This window comes from Pogona vitticeps, chromosome 2 (genome assembly GCF_051106095.1).
Source record: "Pogona vitticeps strain Pit_001003342236 chromosome 2, PviZW2.1, whole genome shotgun sequence".
Taxonomy (NCBI): Eukaryota; Metazoa; Chordata; class Lepidosauria; order Squamata; family Agamidae; genus Pogona; species Pogona vitticeps.
Window position 1 is genome coordinate 197,064,324 of NC_135784.1, and position 25,727 is coordinate 197,090,050.

The following is a 25,727-nucleotide window of genomic DNA, read 5'->3' on the forward strand; positions in this document are numbered from 1 at the left end:
TTTCAGGCATGTAAAGCACAGCTGAATTCTACACATGGTTATTCAGGAGTAGGCAGCAATGCAAAACCGTCTTGGACTGCAAAGCACACAGTGTCCCATATAAATGCTTCCTCTACGTTTCTTCCATGCTCAGCTTGACAGGCATGGGAACTACAGTGGGGTCTTGACTTAAGAACGGCTCGAGTTAAGAACATTTTGACTTAAGAACCGCTCTCATAGGAAAATATTGACTTGACTTAAGTACTTAGATTTGAGTTAAGAACTGAAAAAAACCCACGTGGGAGGCAGGGAAAGTGCAAAATGTGAACTTTCAATTAACTGTTGGCCAGTGAAAAGGGTGCCTGTCTGCTTCCTCACTCCTCCCAGCGTTTAGAGAGTTGATTGGGAGACAGTCTTCGGACTGCCTGGTACTGTCCTGTCTGGACTGTATTTTCCCTGCCTTCCCTGAACCTTTCTTGACCTAAGAAAAAAAGAAACAAAATATCCCCCTCTAGTGGTCGAAGGCGGAATAGCAGCTTCCCATTAGTTTCTATGGACGGAAAAGAGCAGATACGGATCAAATGGTTTTCAATGCATTCCTATGGGAAATGCAGATTTGACCTGAGAACTTTTTGACTTGAGAACCGCCTTCCAATACAGATTAAGTTCTCAAGTCAAGACCCCACTGTAGTGGGAAAGACACATGGGGGTCTAGATTTCAGCTCCTGACCTTGTTTCTCTTCACTTCTACCATCCCACCTACAGACCTACTCAGACTTTCCCTACAACACCCTTGTTAGTGAAAGAGGGATCATATAGTCACAACAGTTCAAAATGTGTTCAGAATTAGGCGTCCATAATCAAATAAGAACTCACAGTTGTTTACAATCCAGCGTCTTTATTGACATGGTGTCACTGAACATTTGGTAAAAAAAAAGCAAGCCTTTGGGCCTATATAGTCTTTTCTGGTGAGAGGTCACTGACAGATGCAGACTGGCACGTGGACTTCCTGCAGCCAGGGTATAAGCCAAACTTCAAAATCACATTGAAATGACTGGGTGAGGAAAAGAGAGAGAAACTGAATCAGACTTACATGGAATACAGAACACTGCCAGTTTCTTCAGTACCAGATATTAGAAGACGAGGAGGAGAAGGAGGAAGAAGAAAGCATACAGTACTTGTTACATTCATCCCTTGTGCAACCTTAAAGCAAGAATATGTGGTTACAAGTCCTGCAATATGTGTGTAACTCCCATATGCCTACCATAATGTTGGACTTGTTGCAATGCCCTGGGCTTAAGAAATGGAAACATTTCTTTAGCCCTTTTCTCTGTCTAACAATATCACATATTACAGGACACGGAAGGGCACCTTTACAGAAAGAATCCACACCAAAAAGCAAGATTCAGCCCCTCTTCTTAAAATTACTTTTGTGAGCACAGAGCCCACTGGAGAGCAATGCTTGTCCCAGAAGGTAACTTCTTAATAGTAACACCATAAATCGTAACCCTTTTTGTAACAAGGTTGTTAATATGTCATGTTTGTAACAATGGCCAGTGCTGTTACTTTTAAACATTTTAATGAAAATTAGCCAAATGTTTGGCTTGCGTTTTGTTTTGTTTCCTTGTATAACAAGTAATGCTTATTCTTTACCACAAAAGGCATTGCTTTTGGGAGTCATTTTTTAGTTATTTTGTTCAGAATTTTTTTTTAAAATGCTGATGGCAACATATTAACAACGTATCAGTAATACTGCTTTGTAAATATTTCTAATATTTCCTGTCCACATTCAGTGCTTGGCTAACATGAATTGTCAGCCATATGGAACCGGTTAAGATGGTCCAAGTCTCAGGACCCCCTTAGCAAAGTTCTGTGGGTCCTCTCCCAGAATAAGGGTCCCTACAACCATGGACTTAGCCGACAGCAATGCCTCCGAGCTGCCATTTTAAACCTTGCACAGTGCCCAGAATACCCACCACATTATCATTCCAAGATATTGTGGGAAATGCAAAATGGCTCCTTGTAACCACCCAGAATAAAGATTTTGCTTAGTGTGAGTGATTCACAGTAGTTTTCTCTGGATGCACAGTGGGAACACCAGGTCTGGGGATATAATACCTCCTCCTCCTCAGATCAGTATCATCCACTCAACTTCTGAGTAATATAGATACAACCAATAGCCTTATAGTGCAAATTTCTCCTATATCGCTTGGGACTTTTTACCTTACTGTGGTCTGCTCTGGGAATTTCACAAAGAGGCATCAAAGTAATTCAGCACATTACTCTGAAATTTTTGGAACGGACTGTGTACAACTCAGCTTACATCTAGAACAGTGGTCCCCAACCTTAGGCCTCCAGACGTTCTTGGACTTCAACTCCCAGAAATCCTGGTCAGCAGAGGTGGTGGTGAAGGCTTCTGGGTGTTGTAGTCCAAGAACATCTGGAGGCCCAAGGTTGGGGAATATTTATTTTATTTATTTATTTATTTTATTTCTATCCCGCCTATCTGATCATATTAGACCACTCTAGGCGGCTTACAGTAAAAACAACAATGTAATTTTAAGACTTTACAGCAGAAACGTAAATTAAAAAAAAAATAAAGAACAGAATAAGAAAAAAGATCGTCAAGGGTTTTCTGTTGGGAAGGCCCGCCTATACATCAATGTTTTTAGTTGTTTCTTAAAAATGCCCAGCGAGGGAGCCGCGCGAATCTCAGGGGGCAAGTTGTTCCAAAGGCGAGGAGCCACCGCCGAGAAGGCCCGGTTTCTGGTCTTTTCCTTTCGGGCCTCTCTCGGCGTTAGGCTCCTCAGCCTTATCTCCTGGCTCGCGCGAGTGACACGGGTAGATCTAGGTGGGAGAAGGCGTTCCGCCAAGTATCGAGGTCCTAAACCGTTTAGGGCTTTGTAAGTAAGCGTTAAGACTTTGAAATCAATGCGGAATCGGATGGGCAGCCAATGCAATGCGGCCAGAGTGGGGGAGATATGTTGGTATCTTCTCAGCCCACTGAGTAGTCTGGCCGCCGCATTCTGCACCACCTGTAGTTTCCGCAGCAATCTCAAAGGTAGCCCCACGTAGAGCGCATTACAGTGGTCTAATCTCGAGACTACAAGCGCATGCACCAGAGTGGTGAGAGACCCCACATCAAGGTAGGGCCGCAGCTGGGCTATCCGCCTGAGATGGAAAAAAGCGGAACGGACCACGGACGCCACCTGGATCTCCATGGTGAGCGCCGGGTCAAGATGGACACCCAGGCTACGGACCCCATCCCTGGCGGGCAGGGTCACCCCCCCAAAAATGAGGGAGTTTCCCATGTCCCCAGGTGTGGGGGCGCCCACCCTCAGTACCTCCGTCTTGTCCGGGTCCTCCAGGCAACGCCGAAGGGACAGAACGGCATCTCCTGCAGTTGGAAAAAAGGAGATGTAGAGCTGTGTGTCATCCGCATATTGATGGCACTGCGCTCCACACCTCCTGATGACCCCTCCCAGCGGCCTCATGTAGATATTAAACAGCATTGGGGAGATGATCGACCCCTGTGGGACCCCACAATTAAGGCACCACGGGGCCGAAACATTCTCCCCAAGCTGTACTCTCTGGGGATGGTCCTCCAAGAAGGAACGGAGCCAAGCAAAAGCCCGGCCACCTATCCCCAACTCGGCGAGCCTCCCCAGGAGGATACCATGGTCAATGGTATCAAAGGCCGCTGAGATATCGAGGAGGACCAACAGAGACACTTTGCCCCTGTCGGCCTCCCTCAATAAGTCATCACACAGGGCGACCAATGCCGTTTCTGTCCCATGGCGCGGCCTGAAGCCCGACTGGAATGGATCCAGGGCATCTGTTTCATCCAGGAACGCCTGGAGCTGATCGGCCACCACCCTCTCGACTACCTTGCTTAAGAAAGAAACATTGGCGACGGGCCTATAGTTGCCAATTTCGTCCGCTGCCAAACTGGGTTTCTTTCTTATGGGCCTAATGAGTGTTTCCTTGAGGGCAGAGGGAAATCTACCCTCAAGGAAAGACCCATTAATTATTACAGTAGCCCATTCCGTTGTTGAGGGCCTACTGGTCTAGAAGATGCATATCTTTGCATGAGGAAGAGTAGAAAGAAAGGATATCCTCAGGTTTCCAAGGCCATCTTTCACCTATTATAACTTGTGCTGACCTTCCTTTGATATTAGATTGCTATTCTTGGGGTAGCTTATATAATTTTTCCTTTCTCACACCTCTCTTTTATCCTGCCAAGGAGAAGGGGTCTTAACTTGGGGGCAACTACACTGGCAAAAAAATATGGAGATTGCTCCAGGAATTGGGGCAGTCAGATTCATACTATTTTCTGTTGGGTATACAATGTACACATTAATGCAAATCAGTCTAGAGTGCTCTGCCCAAACCAATTTCTCTCCACTATTGCTGGGGCTTCTACTGTTTCTCCAGCAAATGCATTCACATCGGTTCACACCAATACAGAAAAGTGTGTGCAAGGGTGCTAGTGGTTTGTGGGCTGGGAAGACAGGAAGCAAAGAGGCACTTGTGGAGGACACACTTCCCCTCAAATGTCTTACGAGACCATCAAGGAGACTTACAGTCTTTGCTAATAATGCTGCTTCTTTCTTTCTGTTAATAAGCTTGGTGCTAGTGCTGCAACAAAATGTAAGATAATGGAGGATAATGAATCATCAAGCATGCCCTTAGAGGTGGGAATCCAATGGTTGTGACATTGGAAGGTCCCACCAAAAACAGATGAGATGGATTCACTTAGTTTCCCAGGAAAGGATGAACATCCGGCAAGGAAGGAACCAACCAGGAGTGAAGAGATAACTAGGAAGAGGGTGTAGCAATCACCCTGCCTTGGCTCATGTATGAGGGTATTTGCATGCACCAATGGGAGTTGTTGGGAGGCGAAGCCAGAGAAACTAGAAGGGAGGGGTGAGGCAGATAAGAGCAGTCAGTCAGTTAGAGTTAGATCGTGAGAGAGCCTGACGTGAGAAGTCAGTTAGAGAATTAGAGAGGAGAGTTAGTCTGTGAGGAGCTAAGGGAGGCAGTTGAGAGTGTGGAATTTATAGAGAGTTGTGAAACAAGTTATTACAAAACTACTGAATACTTTAGTCTTTGAAGAACCTGTTTATGTGAACTGTATCCAATAAACCTGTTTTGTTAAACTTTACATGTAGTATGGGCCTCCATCTTTCTAAATAAATATTGTTGGCAGAGATCAACTGGTGGCAGCATAAAAAGGGAATGTGGCGTGGGCCTCAGACTAGTGAAATAATCTGGGGGGACAGAGAGGCACGTCACAGAGGGGAAAAGAGGAGGAGGAGGAGGAGGAGGAGGAGGAAGAGTAAAGAAAGGAGCACAGAGTAGAACTTAAGACAGGACAGTGTGTAAAGAGTGGGAAGCAGCCCAGAGAGTTGCCAGAGGGTTGGGAGTGGGTAAACAAGGAGGATCTTTGGTTTAGAGAACTGGTCCAACTGATGGTCCCAGAAGAACAGGCAGAACACTAGAGGGGACACCAACCCCTGTGTGAGGCATTCTTTGGAGGAGAACAAAAAAGAAGAGAGGATGAAGGTGGAACGGGATAGGAAACAGAAGGCTTTAGAGAGATGAGCTAAAAAGAGATGGACTACTGGAGAAGCAGAGATGCCAGATGAAATAAACTACCTGGGTAATGGAGAAAGTAGGCAGGGAACCCAAAGCGAGCTGAACCCAGCACCCATGCTGTGGTAGTTGGTGCCAGGGGAACCCACACACCCATCCCCTGGAGTGAAAGGAAGTGAATCCTGGGGGAGACTCTGCCCCCCCTCTTAGGTATGATAATTGGACTATTTATGGGAATGTTGTTGACACAGTTGAGAGTACAGTGGACCCTTGACTTACAGACGGCTTGACTTACAGACTTTTTGAGTTACAGACTTCTCTGGCCGCAAAATTTAGGTTTGACTTGCAGACTGAGATTTGACTTACAGACCAGAAAAAAACCAAAATGGAACAAAAACGGCCTGTTACGGGATTAATCGGTTTTCAATGCACTGTAGGTCAATGGAGACTTGACTTACAGACTTTTTGACTTGAGAACTACCTTCCAATACAGATTAAGTTCTCAAGTCAAGACCCCACTGTAAGGAGTTGGGTGATAGACCTGTTGAAGATGTAATGGATAAGAGGCCTGTTCTGTCCAATAAAAGTGTTGCGTTTGAAGCAGAAAGGTCTCCTCTGCTCAGTTTGGAATTGGGAACAGGAAATGCCATGGACTCAGAACCCAGTCAAAACCTACTCACCCCAATCTAAACTCACATTATTTATTTGTTTGTTTGTTTGTTTGTTTGTTTGTTTGTTTGATTGATTTATTGATTGATTGATTGATTGATTGATTTTCTCTTCCAGCAGAATACATTCCTGCACTTATAGTCCATGGAAACTTATGCCATAATACATTTGTTACTCTCTAAGGTGCCAGAATCTGACCCAATTCCGGGAGGCAGTGGAAGATAGGAGGGCCTGGCGTGCTCTGGTCCATGGGGTCACGAAGAGTCGGACACGACTAAACGACTAAACAAAACGAACGAAAGGTGCCAGGATACTGTTTGCTGTGGTGTTGTTGCAATGTGAAAACAATCGTCCCTAACATTATTGAAGACATCCTCATGAAAAGCCCCCTGAGTGGATGGTGCAAAAAATCCCACTGCATACAAAATTAGGTGATAGGGAAAGCAGGGAGATTTTTACTTGTTTCAGCATTTTCTTCCTCTGGAAATCACATGTGTCCAAGTTGGGATGCATCCTTTTCCTGCACACTGTCCGGTCAATATCAGCATTAACTTTGTATTTCAGTCCTCTCACTACCTAGAGAAAGCAGTTTCCATATCACTAAATAGCACTTAGTTATTTACAAAATGAAGAGAACAGAGGGAACGGATGGACTGGAGACTGGAGACAGGCAATAGTTAGGGAGCTAAAACATCTGACATGCTGATGCCTATGATAGGTATACTCATTCCAGTGCAATTTATGTTCACAACTTTTGGGGGGAAAACACACACCATGCAGTAGAAACTAGATTTTAGTCTAGACTGAAATTTGACTAAAGACTATAGAGAGCTTTAAAAAGTATGTACAGTGGGCAACAAATATTTTATCATTCCATCTTAATTTTCCCTCACAAACCCACTATCTCTCTTTATCCAAACATTACAGAGTGCTGGAAGGAGATTCTGGCTTCAAATTTATCTGAAGATGCCCTAATATAAATTATGATATTAACATGGGGTTATTTAGCTATCAAGACAGCTGCAACAACAGCTGAACCAAGGAATAAACAATAGCTCGTGTCACTATCCATGGGTTTCGGAAGGGCTAGAATGATAACACAACCTGAGGATGCATGTGTTAGGGGAAGGTGCCATCCCACACTGGCAGAAGGAAGGGGCACATTATTATTTTGGCATTACATTATACTTATAGTATTTGCTGTCATAACAACTAAACAGGTCTTACCTGAAGCGTAGCTTTGTTAATGTGAGATTCTTTGAATAGAAAGATGTCATTTGACATGTTGTTGTATCTGTAAACTCCAAATCTAGCTGCTCTCTGAACTCCTGGGTCATGTTTGTTGATAGGAATAGGTGCTCCAGGTGTAAACATTGCATTGGACAACCACCTATTTATACCTGTACAATAATAATTTACAAACAGAAAAATCTTTAGATACTTTAGCCTCAAAGGAAAGATATTTAATCACAAAGTGTATTTCCTTTGTGTATCCTTATGTTCTTGAGTCAATTAATGGAGCAGCAGAAGGTTTGAGTTCAGACTTTTTCTTTCTAGGATGTCTAGAACCTTCGGATTATTTCAGAAGCAGGCACACACATTGGCAGAGAAACTAGGGATAGTGATGCTTCTATAATCTGAATCGGGCCACAAGAAGCTGTTTTATATTGAGACCTGTCTGGTCGATCTAGCCCAGTGACATCAGCTTTGGCTGGCAGCCACTCTCTAAAGTTCCAGTCAGAATTCCTTCCTGGGATCCTCTGGTTGGTTTTCCCATGCAAGTACTCCCTAGGCTTGACTCTGCTTAGCTTCTGACATGAGATGAAATTGTCCATGGAAGTCTGCTGGCATAATGTAGGTAACAAGTCTCATTCGTAAGGCCAAGTCCACCAAACCCACTTTATCCACACTCTGACCTTGGAACTTTTTCAGCCATGATAGCCAAAAAGAGGCATCTACAAATAGAGATATCTGAAGAATGCCCATCTTGCCAATTTCCCAGAGACATTTGGCTGCCAAGGGCATGGAACAGAAACCCTATGAGGATTTCCTCTAGAGATAAATAGCAGCTTCAGAGAGGGGATTTTCCGTAGAACTCTCACAGGGGAAGAATTCAATACCTTCTCTGCTCCTGCCATGACCCAATTCAGCTCCCTCTCCGTATTATTCTAACAAGTTATTCCAGCTAATTCAAAGCTAAAAACAGTAAATTATTCAAATATTAAATAATTAATAGCTTTATATTTAAAATATTGGGTTAAAATGTTACGAAAAACAGATTGAGAAGCAACAAAAGATAAACCATCCTGTTTATAACCTCCTACAGTCAGTCAGTCAGTCAGTCACCAAGGAAAAGCCTGCCTGAAGATAAAGGTCTTTGCTTGCCTGCAGAAGGACAGCAAAGATGGAGAACCAGCCATATAATGCTTGAGCCAATCGCTCAGGGACCTTAAGGAATAGGAGCCCTGATAAAGAGTCAGGCAGCATGAGTACAATACCATAAGGGAAGAAGGGTTTGTTAGTTATACCAGGCACAAATAACTGAACTACAGCAAGCAAGGCCAAATACAGTACGGTGCTTAACCTAATTGCATGAACCTTGATTACCTGGATAGTGGGGGGGAAACAGTCTACCTGGCCTGATATAAAACCAGATACTCCAAGTTGATGCAACAAGTTTCCAGTCTCCATTTTGGACACTACATAGCTCAAATCCTGAGGTGGCAACATGTGAACAGGATATTTACATTATTTTATCCTCCCCACTACTTTGAGCTCTGAAATGCGTTGCCCAGTGAAGAGTCCTACTGGATGTGAAAGCGCAACTGTTTTTAGTATCCCAGTAGTCCACTAAAAATATGATTCATACCGGGTTTTGGATTGGAATAAAAGTGTACTGCTTTTCAAACAATGTTTGAAATACTGTGGTAACATTTTGATTCAATCTCTAGCACCTATAGTTTCATAGGCTATAGGGCTCTCTTAAAATTATGTAAAAGACACTTATTTGAAATGGATCAGGCTCTTATTTTTTTGTCTTAAGATCCTATTGGAAATAGGGGAAATTTGAGAGGTGTGCACAGAATAAAGAAACTCAAGTGGGCAATTCCGAAATAATTTCCTCATTCTATGACTTAACTTCCTCTGTCAATCTATCTCTTTCCCAGAATTAGTTATTTACACTGAGCAGGTTGAAGATGGAAAATTCCAAGGGAAAAAACTACCTAGAGGTTTTTAAAGTTGACTGCCCTCCTTTTGTTTCCCCCTGTTGATCTGAAACTTGAACTGCGGGGGAAAGTGGATAATTTCCTCGAAGGGATGTTGCAGGAGGGACGCACATTGGATTTTTCTCAGTAATGACTAAGCACATGTTAGCCATGGCCAATATATTGAGAATAAACCCAGAGATCATTGCAGTAGTCAAATAGGAAATATTTCTTCCTCTCCTATTTTTATGTTGGTACTCCCAAATTCACCAGAGAAATTTGTCATCTGCTGTTTGGTGAATTGAAATTAAAAACAACTGACAGCATTCAAGGCACATGAGGAGGAAACAGCATTTTCTTCCGTCCTCTCACGACTAAATCCTCTTCTGTGGCCAACTGTCACTCTGCAATTGACAGTTGACTTACAGAACACTGTAGAAACTGCCCACGTATTTAGAAGTAGCACAACATTTGCAACAGTAATGCATTTCTTAATGGGTTGGCTTGCAAATAAGACTGTAGCTTTGGGCAATCACCATACAACCCGTAACAGTTTTGCTTATGGTTCTGTGTAAATTAAACAGCAACTATTCAGCTAAATTCATACTAAGAGTTGTTCTATTTTTTTTTTACATGCTGACTTCCATATTCAATGCCTGATAACAGCAAGTATAGACTTTAGAGATATTAACTAATACCCATAAATGTACAAAACCTGTCCCAAGAAAGCTGTCTACCAGTTGTGTCCATATATAACATATACTTTGCTTTTAATATTTAATTTCTAGTATCATATAAAAAGCTAAGCAATTGTTGGCTGAAATCCTGTCATTTAGTGTAGTAAGCAGCACTAGAATAGACCCCCTTAAATCCATGAGGATTTGGTGGGTCAACTCTTTTAAGTTCCATTTATTCAATGGGTGTAGACTAGTTCTAACTTACTATGCTAGTCAAGATGATTTCTGCCAATGTGTAACTTGAAGAAAACAATGCCTCTCCTTCCCCATCCATGTCTTCTCTTTTCATGTCATTTTCTGGTAGACTGTGGACCTAATGGAGATTGGGACTCACTCAGAAAGGGTGGGAGAAAGGGGTCCACTTCCTTCTGTTACAAGCTGCTATTGGTGCTTAAACTTTCAGATGGCAACCTAGTCTAAAGAAGACTCTCGAGATACAAATAAATAGGTTTCATTAAAACAGCACGCATAGTTTTGGTTAATTATTTTGTAAACTACCTCAAGGACTATTAGAGAAAAACTGGAACAATCTTTAATTTATAATAATGATACATTCATAAGACAACAAGCTAAAAATACTTAAATCTCATATATAATAATGATTGTCTTAAACATACTAGTAAGGAAACAACGCCTACCGAGATCACTAACAAAGTGCTTCCAAACCTTATTCATTTGCTATTTTCTTGTTATTACTCGTTACTGTTGGTTTCATCAAATATGTTTAGTTTCTGTTGCTTTTAGAAGGTAAGGCTGAAGGACTGTTTTATATAATGATCCAATGTTTCCTAATTAACTATAGAGTTGAATAGGACTTGATACCCAGTATACTGTATATGGGATTGCAGCCCTGTTCCTGATTTTGGTTAGTTGATCTGGGAACCTTTTCCAGATTGATACATAGGAAGAAAGATCGTATATACGTCTGTGAAATGAAAAAACCCTCACCCTGCCTCAAGCTTCACACTTTTAGGACTAGCAAAAAAAAAAGAACAAGAAAAAGACAGCCAATTGCAGGCATAGAGTGAATAATGACTTTGAGCATGTAATAGAAGTGGTTTGGAGTGCTTACTATTCTTATCCTTAAAAATAAAATACCTCTGCATTATATTTTAAAATTATCATGCAGAGGTACAGTATTTTAAAGAAAATAATTTATTCTGCCACAATGTAGAAAGTATATAAGCTTTTATCCCTCATAACCGCTCTCAGTTCAATCCACTAATCCCTCCTTCTTTGAATGTTTTAAAATTTGAAGTGATAGACAGCAGCCGAGGCCCCACTTCAAATATCAAACATCCTTAGCCAGCTGGTGGGCATCTCACTGTAAGCATTAACCAAGTGCCGACGGACTTCAGTGTAATTCTGCTTGAAAAAGTTAACAGTTCTACTTTATTTTGAAACTCCCTCTACAATTCCCGAAACAATAGCAAATTGTGTGTTTTATGGACTCTGTCACTGTCCTAAACAAAAAGCGAAACAAAAAGAGTGCATTTTGTTCAGTAACAGGCAATTTGAGCGTCATGCCTCTGCTTTTTCTGCACGCTTACCTTTAACTACAGAAAGAATCTGTGTGGTACCTTCAAGAACAGCTTTGCAAAGCCGTTTCAAGTGTTTTCCACATTTGCTTAGAGATATTACCGGCTACATGTTCATGTCTCAGAATGCTCATAAAAACAAAAGATCAACAAAGGCTGTAAACACAGGTGGCATCTCTGGTACTGTTGTTAAAGAAAACATTTAAAAAGAACCAGCTGATCTAATAATTACTAGTACTGTATACCTGACAACAGACTTCTTTTGGCAAAACAGTTACAGTATACAAAATCTACCCAAAACCAGATTGATATCCTGGGGTTTTAAAAATAAAGGTATTGCCAGCAACTACTGTGATTCAATATTAAGTGGGCAAATGCTGTCTGACACTATTAAAGCTACTTCTTGACCTTACCAGTTAAAGCCCTGGTTCCATCACACATAAGTAGAGAGGAGCAAAGAATAATCGCCATCCCTCCGAAGAACATGATTGCAGTGTAACTGCAGGCAGCAGAAAGGCAAAGATTACTTGGTGCAAGTACTTGCCTCTCATACCCAGCAGAGGAAGTGTGGTTTTATTTTCTTGTTCAGGAACTCTTGCTGGTCAGGAAGAGCATACGCATGTTAACTCAGCTGAAATGCTGCTCTAAGCTTCTCACCCAAATCAAGCAGGATTCTGTGTTAACTTTCAACTCAGTGGACCTTATTTGAGATGATCCGAGATGACTTCAACAACCATAGCAAAATTACAGATAATGCACAGGACAATATGAACATTCAAAGGACATTAATGAACACACAATGATGAAATAAAGCCTGAAAAAATTCATGGTCTGTAAAGCATCATCATAAAGAAAATACTTTACTGGAGTTCTGATTGTCACTGTACAAGGTGACTCCACTAAACAAACTTTGCTATAATTGACTAGGATTGTTGATCCAGAGGGAAATATTATATTCCCTTAAAGCAACACTTTCTGCCTTAAAAGTTTAAAATCTTGTACAGAGAGGATTTACAACAGAATTAGAAAACACAACTTCTGTTGCACCCATTTGTAACTTGAGAAGAAGATGCATTAATACGCCCATTGTGGAGTTGATTTGTGGTCTAAACGCCCTAGTTTCTGTGTGTTAATTTTAACCATAAGTTATTGTTTTGAACCAGTCTATTTTTCACTTTTTCAATAACTTATTCCTTTCTTAAAACGTAAAAGCATATAGACATCAATGCTAGGAAATAGTCTGTCTCTACTGAACAAAGTAAGGTAAGATTAAAAACCACACACATGCCATATAAAAAAAAAATAACAGTAAGCAACAATATCAAATTTTAGGTTCGGTGTCAGTGGCATAGTGTGGCTTGTCAGCACCTGGAGCAAGTATTGCGCCCCCTCGAGGTTGGCTTGGGAAGTGGCAGGGGAGGGGGCTTGATGCTGGATGAGCTCCTTCCTCACACAACCTCCTGCCTTGTTCACACCGGGGGAGGGAGAATGGGCTGCTCCAGGCCACCCTCCCCAAGGAGACAGGTCCACTCAGCTGTTGTCAAACCCCACCGTCCCCCACCCAGAGAGGAAAACCAAGCAAGAAAGCCAGCCACAGCCGGAAGAGTGGAGGCGAGGTGTGGGGAAATGAGGTTCATGCAATTTCTCACCTGCTGTGTGCTGCACCTTGCCTGGTGGCTCCGTGGTAGGGCTGAAATTTTGTGCCCCTAAGAATTTTGTCTCCTGGGCCAACTGCCACTTGTCCCTGCCCCCCCCCCCAGGTTGCCAGTGCAGGAGTTGCTTCAAGAAATAAAGAAGAATGGAAATGTCTCTTTGAAGCCACAGAAAAATGAAGTCTCAGATATATTGATCCACTGAGGTGGGACAGCCACAACATAAAGGAAATAACTCCAAATATATAGTCTTTAAAGCCCTAAAATAAAATATAAACACACATGTAAATACATAAGACCACTACCTGGATTCAGCTGTTCAGGACACTTTCCTGCACAAACCCATTGGGATTGTACTGCCAAAACCAAGGTGAAAAGAGCCTTAACACCCCTAAAGTGAACAGCAGCTCCTGCCTCTCCAAGTTCTCCCACTCTTTCTCAATTTAAATCTTGAATTACAGCCTCTTCCTAAGACTTCCCCACCCATTGGGCTGAACCAAAAATGTCCATAGCAGATTGATTCCTTCTCAGTCTAGCTTGAATTTTGGACATTTTTTGTTCTGTATATATAAAAAGGATTTGCTGCAAAACCTTTTCCTAGGTACATAGCTCTTTGCTTGCATGGGAAATTATTGCAAGGGTCTTACAGTGACTTCACTCCTTGGCATCTCCTTTCTTGTGGGTGGGAATGTTACATTCTAGTCTCGCAGCCTGTGTTACATCTTGTTTGCATCTTGAAGTGACTTTTAATGAACATGAAAGAATAGCAAAAGCAGGACTTCAGTTGAAGAAGACATAAATCTTCAGATTTCAGAAGAAATGGAAATTGCTAAAGGTTTTGTATATCTTGGCTCAATCATCAACCCAAATGGAGAATGAAGCCAAGAAATCAGAAGAAGATTGAGACTCAGAAGGGTAGCAACGAAGGAATTAGAAAAGATAATCGAGTATAAGGATGTGTCACTGGAGGCAGTGGTAGAGTGTCTTGCCCACACTGTAGCAAGTATCGTGCCCCCTAAGCCATGAACCTGTGCGCCCTCCTTCTCCTCCCTCATCAACCCTCCTGCTCCCATCTTCCCCTGGCTCTCCTCACCTACCTTCCACTGGGCTCAGCTACCGCTGGCCACCTCTTGCAGGTAAATTCTAACTTATGGTGATCCTTCCCAGGGTTTTCTGTTTTATTACTATTTGATACAATTTAATGCAATACATTATACAAAGCCAAAAAAAAAAATGTTATAAACCATCAAACCCCACATAGTAAACATATAAAATGGTATTACTAGTTAAAATAACACATCTTTCCATAAATCAGCATGAGTGGCTGGGGGATTGCTAAGAGAATCAGTATGATTATTACAATACCAAATAAAAGGATGCCAGGTTTTATACCTTAGTTTTGATGGAAAAGCTCATTGCCCACTCACAACTGAGGTACCAGAATTCCAGCAGAGACTTCCCAGATATTTCTAAGTATAGAGTATTCAGAAGTGGTTCATTAGTTCCTTCTACTTTTTCTGGGAACACCCTCAGACTGTGCAACTTGCCTAAGGTTACACAGGCTGGCTCTTCTTCTGGGGCTCATGCTGTTATTTAGTTGTTAAGTCATTTCCGACTCTTCATGACCCCAAGGACCAGAGCACGACAGGCCCTCCTGTCTTCCACTGCCTCCTGGAGTTGGGTCAGATTCATGCTGGTCGCTTCGATGACACTGTCCAACCATTTCGTCCTCTGACATCCCCTTCTCCTCTTGCCTTCACACTTTCCCAACATCAGGGTCTTTTCTAGGGAGTCTTCTCTTCTCATGGATGGGGCTCATAGTAGGGACAAAACCTTTGACAAATACAAATTCGGTAGAGAGAAGCACAATCCACTTCCTAAAGATTTACACTTTCCTACAGCCACACGTCCAAATGTCCAGAGCAGCCTGTTAATTGTTTGGCTTACGACACAGCACCAGATTATATTGGGATATGCAGTAGATCTCATCATTGGAACATCAGAAATTGATCCATAATGTAGAATATGTTCAATTAAGGGTGGGGTGGGGTGGAAATGCAATCCTAGTGCAAAGTTTCTGCACTGGATGATTAGAATGCACGTAACCGTTCGCCAAGGCTTGCCAATTCTTTTTGTGGCACATTTCTTGTGCTTTAAAATATGAATCATATTTCTACTGTTGCTTTTATTTTAAACATTCTTTAGGGCTGTATCAGTTAGTTGTAATTTATATTTAATAGTTTTAAAAGGTAAACCACCTTAAGGTTTTGACTGGAAAATAAGGATAAGAATATATTTAAAAATTACATGAATAACAGCTGGTGAGCATTTAGTCGGGGAAGCTTTAATGAAGTAGTGTATGCTTCATCTGCAGTGCTACTGCCTCCTATGCAATGTTTTAAAAGTGTGCTCAGAAATAAGGTGATAACTGAATCTTTATCTGGAATGAGAGAAAAACAGCAGCGACACGTGAGGTTCTGTTTCACTAGGAGCAGGATAGAGTGAGAGACTAGGACCCAGAAGACCTAGGTTCAAATTCCTCCTCAGCCATGGCAATTGGTGGGGTGGGTGGGTGGCAGTGGTAAAACCACTTATCAATGTATGTCACATTCTTTAAAAGCATCCTTAGGGTCAGAATAAATTGCATGCAAGTTGACAGTATGTAACAGACAAGAACAGGTGGACCTAACTGCTCTTAGAACCAATTAACATTGGAATTATGACCAATTCAACATGCAAATTAATGCACAATCACCTCAGAGAAAGGAAACAGAACAAATGCAGGAACAGGTGATAACTTTAATCTACAATTGAGAAAGGAAGTGCTTGTAAACAAACATGCTGGATAGGTTGTATGACACACACACCCTTCCTCTCCTGACCAAACCACTAACCCTCTTTCTTCTGCTGGCAGGCAAGGATGATGCTTCCCCATCTTCAATTGTTTTGTTTAATTACAAGCCTTTGGGACACTAGAGAAGGAAGACACCTTGTTGAGTTTCTCCTATCCACAATTTTTTTCTCAGCTATGCCACTTGAGAGAACCCATCTTTTGTTTTTTACTATTTTTAACCATTTTCTTCATTACTTCTATTGATCTCTGGAGTCTTTTGTAACTTACTGAAAATGTCTGTAACCAAGTTTAAGCCTGCAACTTGCAGGATCAATGAGTAAAGATTTATTTTATTTTTATCTTAAAAACAGTGTTTGAGTAATGTGTGTGTGTTTTGGAACCTGCTGCTCAGTTTTAACTCCTAAAGTTACCAGTGTTTCCATTGTGCAGTGAAGAGAATTAAAAAAATATCCTGCTCTGCTGTTATTATAAAACCTATCACTCTAATAATTAAGATGAATGTGTTGCGGTGCTGTTCAGGATTCTAAACACTCCAGTCTATTGATTTTTTCTCTCTCCCACGTTTTCCCCCTTCAGCCTAATAGTTACCATTGCAGTGGTGTTCAACACACATTAAAACATCTGAGGGTGAGCACTCTGAGAGGAGTTTTCCCAGTATAGGCATTTCTTGGGGTTACCACATACCTACTGATACTTCCCTTGTATGCACGGGCAGTATAATTTTAGTTACGGAAGAAGCTAAAAACACTCCCGGCAAGAACATCAGAAACAAGGGGAATGGATGAGTGTTTTTTGCTCTGCTTTGCTTCACTTTGCTTTGTTGAGGACAGGGTGATGACATCTCAGACTAGAAGCACAAAGCAAAGACAGTCTGAACGTGGGTATCAGTTCCTTATACTAAAGGAGGAGTGTTATTGTCATTTCCTTTCAGCTATTATTTTCTTGCTCTTTAGTAAAACCTCTGACCTGGTTGAGGCAGGTCAACTAAAGAAAGACTAAAGAAAGACAGTAGCTCTTCTGTCCTTATTTTCAGGCAATAACGTACAACTAATTCATAAACAGTTGATTACCTTTTTCTGTGTGGCAGCACATTTGGAGATTGCCACAGACTGAGAGGGAACTTGTAATTTATCTTATCACATCAGTTTAAATTACTTTAACACTTGCATTCCCAAGATGATTTTTTTTTCAACACATAGGTTCCTTTTTTATGTTAATAAGACTGTTGTTCTTATGTGCCACCAAGTTGCCTCCACCTTATGACACTCATATGAATGAGCAATCTCCAGAATGTACTGTCCCTAACAGCGCTACTCAGCTCCCACAGACTCAAACTTGTGGCTTCCTTTAGGGGGTCAGTCCATCATGTATTTGGTATTATTTTTTTCTGCTACCTTCTGCCTCACCCAACATGATCTTTTGCAGATAATCCTGCCTTCTCATGCTATGCCCAAAGTAGGGCAGCCTCAGCTTCAGCATTTTTTTTACTCCAGAGCTAGTTCAGGCTTGATTTGATCAGGGAACCATTTGTCTGTCTTTCTGGCAGTCCAGGGTAGCTACAAAACTGCCCTCCAGCACCATATTTCAAATAAATAAATAAATAAATAAATAAATAAATAATTAAATAAATAAATAAATAAATAAATACTGATAAGACTTATTTTCCACTCGTCTCCTGTGTCAGTCTTTAGTGCTAAATTCTAATCTGATGTAGTTTACAATGGTGTTGAGGAATTATAGTAGAATATACATTTCCAGTGAATAGCCTATACTATTATTTTGTTGTTTCCATGTTCTTTCAATACAGATATATGTATTCAATTAAGTATACACACACTGAACTGAATACAATGGACGTTATAGGCATTAAATCTTGTTTGTGTAAAGTTACTTCTTATGTATTGATATTACTATTTTCATTAAAATAAAATTATCACCCCAACAAAAAAAAGACCCCTTCTGGTCAGCAAATGTCACCTAAGTGAGCTAGGCACTACAAAAAGAGGGTGTTCGTTCTTTGTATTTTTGTGCATACTGCTGCTGTAGACTTCACAGTTTATTTACAAATCCATTTTCATTTCAATTTGCATTCAGGATAGGAGGTTTTAACATAACGGCCTTTCCCTTCATAGCCATCTCAGAAGGCATTTAAAAAAGTTCATCTGTTGCTGTGAATTTCACAAGTATTTAACGGGGCGCTCTTGGGTGTCTGAAACATCCCTGTTCTCACACCAGCTATGAGATTCCCACATATACATTAGGACAAATTGCTAAAAATTATTTTTTGCCCTCTTTTACCCTGTTCTTTATCATCCAACAGTTGAGTCTCTGCCCTGGATTCTGATACAGAGTTTATTAGTATGTGCTCCGCTTGTCTGCCTGACTCACAGCAATTTAATTTTAGGGGCCCAGGAAAGGAGAATACAACCCGAGCAACAGTATTTATACATGTGTGCATTCTCACAAATCTGCTGAGAAGGATCCTCCAGTGGCAAAACAGAACAAGACGGAGACCATGATTTCAGGGACAAATCAAAGAGAACAAAGGTGCTGCTTAGAAATAACGTGTACCCGATTTAAGGTTATAGTCCTATGGCTGGAATGCTATTGAAATTCACATAAGGTTTTGTGTAACTTGCTGTAACAAGGTGCCAGGATACATTTCAGTTGTGTAGTTGTGTGTGTGAGAACAGGCCCATGACCTAAAACATGCCCTGTCACCTAATCAATGAGCTGCAGCAGGTTAAACAAAGCTGAATCCAATGGGATTCTCGCCTACACATTTTTTTAAAATGAGAATTTCAAAGTGAAGACAACATGATTTACTTCTGAGTAGATGTGTGTAAAAATGGCCTATTAAATTTCAAACTAGATTATACTCTTACTTTTGAAACATTCTTTATTCAGAAAAGTTTACACAGATGCCAAAGTCTTCAAGGCAGCTTACAAATATGTAGCAGATTGAATTGTTTTTTTTTTTTTGCTTTGTTTTAGATTTTTTTATTTTATTTTATGGTTGCTCTTGCAAGATCTATGTATTTATCTTGTGCTAAACAACGTTGAATACCTTGCTTGAGGAAAGCAATTCTATGAATTTTAAGAACAAAAACTATAATTGATCAACAAGACCAGAAACACTATTAAATTCCCTCCCCACTTGTTAGATTACATTTGTGTACAGTAGTCACTTTCTTCCAGCTGCACCATGAGAACATTGGGAGCACTACAGTAGATCCCTGCTTTGTGTATAATGAGGGATTTGAGCTGCGCCCGAAGTGCTTTCTCTCCGATACCCTGTTGGACTCAGCTGCAGACGCAAGACATTGATCACGTTATAGCCATAAACCCTCAGGTCCGATCTGACCACAACACTGCAGCTGATTCTAGAGGAATCCAAGTGAGTTACGAGTCTATGCCAAGCAACAGCAAATATAATCTTTACATGTGGAGGAACATGACATTCTAATCACTTTGGTCCAGAGCACGGAGAGGTACAGAGATGCCATTACGATCAAAAAGGAATGTGCCTCAAATTTACATGCCATGGCTCATGCCACACAGCCACAGATTGGTTGCTTACCACGCAAGTTATAGACCTTCCATCCACATGTGCTGCTGGACACCCAATGACCAGCTCAGGAGGATGCTGGCTAACTGGAGAGGCTGAGAGGTGCAGCAATAAAACCTTCCCCCAGTCTGTTCCTGAGAGATGTGGACCTCGACATCACCCATCCTGGGGTCTGAGCCTTCCAACTTCCAGCTTTGGTTCCTTTTTTTCTGCTTCTTGATCGCCTTCTTCCTGTTTTCAGAGCCATGAAGAAAGACTCCTCAAGCAACTTTCTCCAATGATTCCTGCAAAGTCATGACATCACTTCCATAGTGGAAATGCAGCAGTAAGATCTGCCCAAGGAAGTCTTAGGATAGCGCAATGTCATTATCCTGGCCACTTGGACAATACCAAAAGAAAGGCATGCATCACCAAAAAGGACAAAACAGGACACCAGCTGACCTAAAATTACATATGCTGATTTATCTGTATAGACACAAAACAATAAACGGATTTAATAATTAGGACAGATCTACTGTGCATCTTAGCTAGCAAGGAGCAAGCAACCATGATCAAAACGCCTAGTGTGCCCACCAAAGACCCCAAATCTTTCTCCTCAGGGTTATTTTCATCTTTTTCTTGAACTAGAACACCCTTCAAATGGAGGAAACCTTCAAAAGGAGGAGAGCTCTTCGGTAGCCCTTCAAATGGAGGTTGGTCCCCCACAAAAGAGGACAAGTGGCCACTTTCCGACCCTTTTCTGCACAATGGTGATTTGAGATGGGCCTGAATTAATATGGAACCCTTTATATGAATATTGTCATGCAGGAGTAAAGCCACTGTGCGGACTCTCTCCTCATCCCTTAGATTGGCAGAACCACTCATCTTTCATCACATGCCGTCACTAGCAGAGTACCAATCCAGGCAAGAGCTTGGCCAGCTGATCCCTGACTCCATATGCAGCTGTCCACTCCTGGAGGAGGCAGGACGAGGATTCTCCCCATGTAGCTGACAAGTGGATGGCTGCCTGTGGAGGCAGGGATCGGCCAGCCAAGCTCCTCCCCAGATTGGTGTGTTGCTGGTGACAAAGTGCGCAACAAAAGGTGAGAGGTTCCACTGGTCTGGGGGGTGGGAACAGAGTCCAGACGGCAGCTGTGCTGCCACATGACAATATTCAAATAGAGGGTTTCGAATTAAGTCGGGTCTATCTCATTCCTTTTTTTTTTCCTTAAGGAAGCTTTTTTTTGTGTGTAATGTTGCTGGGCCTTAAATAAGTTATTCATTTAGTTCACTAGAGAATAAAGTGTAGTCTCTTCTGTTTTACTGCCTTTCAAAGATACAACATGCCACCTTCCTCATTATTTTTTTTTTTCAAGCAAATTAGGGACTAAAAGGAAACCCAAGCAGGTTGGTCACCTGAGCCTTGTGCCTCAGTTACGCATGACTTGAAGGGGACTCTTCATCTGGGGTTATGAGTGTGTGTTTTTTTTTAAAAAAAAACTGTGTTTGCTTCACCACCTATCTCTGTGGGATCTGGAAATACTTAACCATGTGTCAGCCTGCTTCCTGAATTATAGCTTCAACAAAAGCCCGTTCTTTTAAAAGTAAACAGAATTGCATTAGACACATTGGATGGATTTCATAACCTACACTGCTGTTCTTTAAGAAAAAATGTGACACAGCTAATCCGCCACTCAAGGTGAGAACAGCATTCCTAGTAGTCACAAAAAACAAGTTATAAAATGTAGGTATCAGTTTAATGGAAAAACTTCAGAGTAGTGTGCATGCATTTTCCATTCTTCTTCTTCTTCTTCTTCTTCTTCTTCTTCTTCTTCGTACTGTATTATTATTATTATTATTATTATTATTATTAGTAGTAGTAGTAGTAGTAGTAGTAGTAGTAGTAGTAGTAGTAGTAGTAGTAGTATAATTGTAGTAGTAGTAGCAGCAGCAGCAGTAGCAGCAGCAGCAGCAGTAACTGAATTTTTATACTCCTTGCATACTGCCAATTTGTGCTCATGGTACTGCATACAAAAATACAATAAAATAGCAGTGATTCTTTAACATGCGTTAACAAAAGCTGATTTTTCAAGTTAGGTTTGTAACCATTTAGAAAACTCCTTGCAGAGAACTGACCTGTTTTTCTCCACCTAGACACCAAAAGATATTGCTGGCTGGTGAGTGCATGTAACATACTGGGGCAAATGAGCCCCTGAAGCTAGGACCAGTATTATTAGTTCTGTTATGTTACTGGCTAAATGATGGATGCAACAGCAGAGTACTAAGCCTGTTCTTGCTTGTAACTGGTTCTGTAATATGAAACTAACAAAAAAAGATACAAAATGTAACGTGTCTACAGGAAATTCATGCAATAAACCCAGATGCTTGCTCAACATTGCTTGCTCAACATTGGCTATTGCCATTGGCTATTGCCAATACAAACACATAGACCTCATTTCTAGGAATTACAGATTTAAGTTTTCCATGTCATTTGCCAATTTATTTTAGCAGGAGAACAAATCAGACTACAAGGATCCTGAACCTCTGATGATATAATGGCTTGCCTGTGCCATACTAGTAATATTCCTCTGGCAAGATGTTACTGCAGTTTTCACTTGTTCACCAGGAACAAACAATGAAGGCCAAGAGTTGATCAACCTTCTATCAGATACTGCGGGGTGCATGTTTGTTCTTAATTTGGCCAATTAAAGGGATGATGGTTGGTCTTCCTTTTCCACCACAAAGCAGTTTGTTATACAGCCAATCTGCAGTTTATAAATTGTGATAAGTAAGAGCATAATAATTGAGGCCTAGAAGACAATTGAGGTGTAGAAGACATATTGCTTCAGCAGCATGTGGACTGAGAACTCCCAGAAGTACAAGCTGGATTCCGAAGGGGCAGAGGAACTAGAGACCAAATTGCTAACATGCGCTGGATTATGGAGAAAGCCAGAGAGTTCCAGAAAAACATCTACTTCTGCTTCATTGACTATGCAAAAGCCTTTGACTGTGTGGACCACAACAAACTATGGCAAGTCCTTAAAGAAATGGAAGTGCCTGACCACCTTATCTATCTCCTAAGAAACCTATATGTTGGACAGGAAGCAACAGTTAGAACTGGATATGGAACAACTGACTGGTTCAAAATTGGGGAAGGAGTACGACAAGGCTGTATATTGTCCCCTGGCTTATTTAACCTATATGCAGAATACATCATGCGGAAGGCTGGACTGGAGGAATCCCAAACCGGAATTAAGATTGCCGGAAGAAATATCAACAACCTCAGATATGCAGATACCACTCTGATGGCAGAAAGTGAGGAGTAATTAAAGAACCTCTTAATGAGGGTGAAAGAGAAGAGTGCAAAAAATGGTCTGAAGCTCAACATTAAAAAAACTAAAATCATGGCCACTGGTCCCATCACCTCCTGGCAAATAGAAGGGGAAGAAATGGAGGCAGTGACAGATTTTACTTTCTTGGGCTCCATGATCACTGCAGATGGTGACAGCAGCCACGAAATTAAAAGATGCCTGTTTCTTGGGAGGAAAGCAATGACAAACCTAGACAGCATCTTAAAAAGCAGAGATATCAGCTTGCCAACAAAGGTCCACATAGTCAAAGCTATGGATTTTCCAGTAGTAATGTATGGAAGTGAGAGCTGGACCATAAAGAAGGCTGACCACCGAATAATTGATGCTTTTGAATTGTGGTGCTGGAGGAGACTCTTGAGAGTCCCCTGGCCTGCAAGGAGAACAAACCTATCCATTTTGAAGGAAATCAACCCCAAGTGCTCAGTGGAAGGACAGATCCTGAAGCTGAGGCTCCAATACTTTGGCCATCTCATGAGAAGAGAAGACTCCCTGGAAAAGACCCTGATGTTGGGAAAGAGTGAAGGCAAGAGGAGAAGGGGACAACAGATGATGAGATGGTTGGACAGTGTCACTGAAGTGACCAACATGAATTTGACCAAACTCCAGGAAGCAGTGGAAAACTGGAGGGCCTGGCGTGCTCTGGTCCATGGGGTCACGAAGAGTTGGACACGGCTAAACGACTAAACAACAAAAAGAAGACAAGAGCAAAGGTAAGGCAGGGCACATATTTTTGAACAGCCCTCCTTCAAAGCCTCATTCCTTGTGGGAAACCAGTCGAATAGCATTATTGGATTAATGAACTGGTTTACTACAGAAAGATAGGTAGCTTTCCAGTTCAAATAGCACCTATTTATACTAATAGTGCTTGCCCTATATATGTGCCTGTCTTGCATATAGCTCCAAGACTATAAAAACTGAGACTCTGCATACATATTGATGCAATCCCGGGTCTACACCTCACAATTCATTTTAGAAAATTTAGTTTTTAGTTTAATTGAAAGCACTGTGTAGCTTGCAATACCATATTCCTTCAACAGGTGGCAAACTTCCCTAAACAGCAGCAAGGAAGCAGTTCTCACTGCCCTGTTCACTGTCTCTCCAGAGAGCCTCTAGGCAGCTGCACAAAAGTAAAGGTAGGGAAAAAACAACAAGCTAAATATGGCTAATGCTCATCTCTGCAGGGTACCTCTCAAAAAAATTGAGATAAAGTCCTGCTATCTGATAAAGGTTGGGTGGGGGACAGTGAGGAGAAGAACGGGCAATGAAGCACTAAAATGGAAGGAAAGAAAGAAAAAAGACCAGAGGATGGAAAGAAGCAAAAAGCCCCCAATTGGAAGGTAAAATTATCTTGATGGATGAGAAAAAATCACCATGATGGGGAGCAAAGTCGTCTCCATATCTAGTGATGCTATGTCCAGTTGCACAATACGATTGCCCATTCCCTGTTGGAAGTGGTAAAGGCAAAACCCCTATTGTTGCACAGGGAGGTCTTATACATACCTGTGCAAAAGTCAGCCCCATAAAGGCCTTTCCAGCTCAGCATCCTTTTCATGCAGAGGCTGCCCATGGGAAGCCTGCCAGATGGACGTGAGGGCAGAGGCACCTTCTGTCTCCCATTCCCCAGCAGACTGACCGCAGAGGCCATGCGGCCTCTGCTAGCGGTGGCACAGGCCGACTTTGACTACTTTCTCCTCTCACTGGAGGTGCAAAGTCTCCAGGGATTTATCTCCCCCTCAAAGCTGCTGTCCAGGATCCAGGGGTCTCGTTCTATCCTCCAGCAGTAAACTTCCTGTATAGGCCCACTGAAATAAAAAGGGGAGCCCTGTGGTCCAAGCAGAATAAAATGCCAAATGCAACAGGTGATGCCTTCATACAATATGATTATTTTTAAGAGGTCTATAAAGGCATCGTATTTGCATTTTATTCCATGTATAAGCTACGCCTTTCTTTAAGGATACAGTGAATGCAACAGGATGTACTCACAGGTTGTCCCCATCCAGAAGGGCAGCCCGGCTTCTGCCCACCTCCTTCTCCTTAACACCGGCTCTGGTTCACACAGATCGGTCACGGGGCCAGCAAGGGAGGCCCAATAAAATAAATAAACAAAATACTGTAGCCATCCTGCCCCGTAGGAGGGTGGGTGCCCAAAAGAGGCAGCCAGGCAAGGCCACCCCCACCACCCCCGCGCCCTTCTTTCAAAGTCCTCACGTGCTGCTGACCAGACCCCCAACACGCGTCGAAGGGTCCCCTCGGTTTTTCGAGGACCAGCCGAGCTTGGGAACCAGTCCTTCCCCGGCGGGTTTGTGAGGGCGAGGAGGACTCTCTCTCTCTCTCTCCCGACCGGGGGAGCCTCTTTCCCCCGCAGCCTCCCCGTTACCTCCCGGAGGAGGAGCCGGCGGCCTGACATCACAATTCCCCTCCCTTCCCCCGCCGGTCGGGGCGGCAGCTGGGCGGTCGTGAGGCAGAGAGAGAGGCGCAGCCAGAGCCTGTGCGCGGTGCTCGCGGGCCCGCCGCCGCCCTCGCCATGCCGCGTCCTTGGCTGCCTGGCCCGGCGCACTAAAAACCCCGGCGGCTGGAGC

General features: G+C 42.2%; 1 protein-coding gene and 2 long non-coding RNA genes across 7 annotated transcripts; 1 reads left to right on the top strand and 2 right to left on the bottom strand.

The window, feature by feature from the left end:
- Nucleotides 1-857: 857 nt before the first annotated feature.
- On the bottom strand, nt 858-25,555 carry LOC110087363 (cystatin-F). 5 transcript variants are annotated; one of them, XM_072991888.2, is made up of 4 exons: nt 25,132-25,555; nt 7,471-7,643; nt 6,703-6,819; nt 858-1,033 (listed from the first exon to the last, which is right to left on the bottom strand). In XM_072991888.2, exons 1-4 carry the CDS (start codon nt 25,553-25,555, stop codon nt 956-958), a joined length of 792 nt encoding a protein of 263 aa, XP_072847989.2. In that variant the 3' UTR covers nt 858-955. The 5 variants fall into 5 exon arrangements, with proteins under 5 accessions (XP_072847989.2, XP_078240925.1, XP_072847988.1 ...); XM_078384799.1 differs by lacking the exon at nt 25,132-25,555 and adding an exon at nt 19,811-21,044; XM_072991887.2 differs by lacking the exon at nt 25,132-25,555 and adding an exon at nt 12,138-19,792.
- LOC144586490 (uncharacterized) lies at nt 4,050-6,633 on the top strand. Its single transcript, XR_013541345.1, has 2 exons — nt 4,050-5,836; nt 6,100-6,633. It is a non-coding gene; the product is annotated as an uncharacterized LOC144586490 (long non-coding RNA).
- Nucleotides 21,280-25,125, bottom strand: LOC144586489 (uncharacterized). The gene is made up of 2 exons (XR_013541344.1): nt 24,649-25,125; nt 21,280-22,099 (listed from the first exon to the last, which is right to left on the bottom strand). It is a non-coding gene; the product is annotated as an uncharacterized LOC144586489 (long non-coding RNA).
- Nucleotides 25,556-25,727: the final 172 nt, after the last annotated feature.

What these genes read in the sequence shown, in the direction of transcription:
- LOC110087363 (XM_072991888.2), bottom strand. Translation starts at nt 25,555, where the DNA reads ATGTCAGGCCGCCGGCTCCTCCTCCGGGAGGTAACGGGGAGGCTGCGG. An exon ending in CTTCTGGATGGGGACAACCT is followed by an intron (nt 7,644 to 25,131) that starts GTGAGTACATCC and finishes ATTATTGTACAG; the next exon opens with GTATAAATAGGTGGTTGTCC. An exon ending in TTAACAAAGCTACGCTTCAG is followed by an intron (nt 6,820 to 7,470) that starts GTAAGACCTGTT and finishes TGCTTTCTCTAG; the next exon opens with GTAGTGAGAGGACTGAAATA.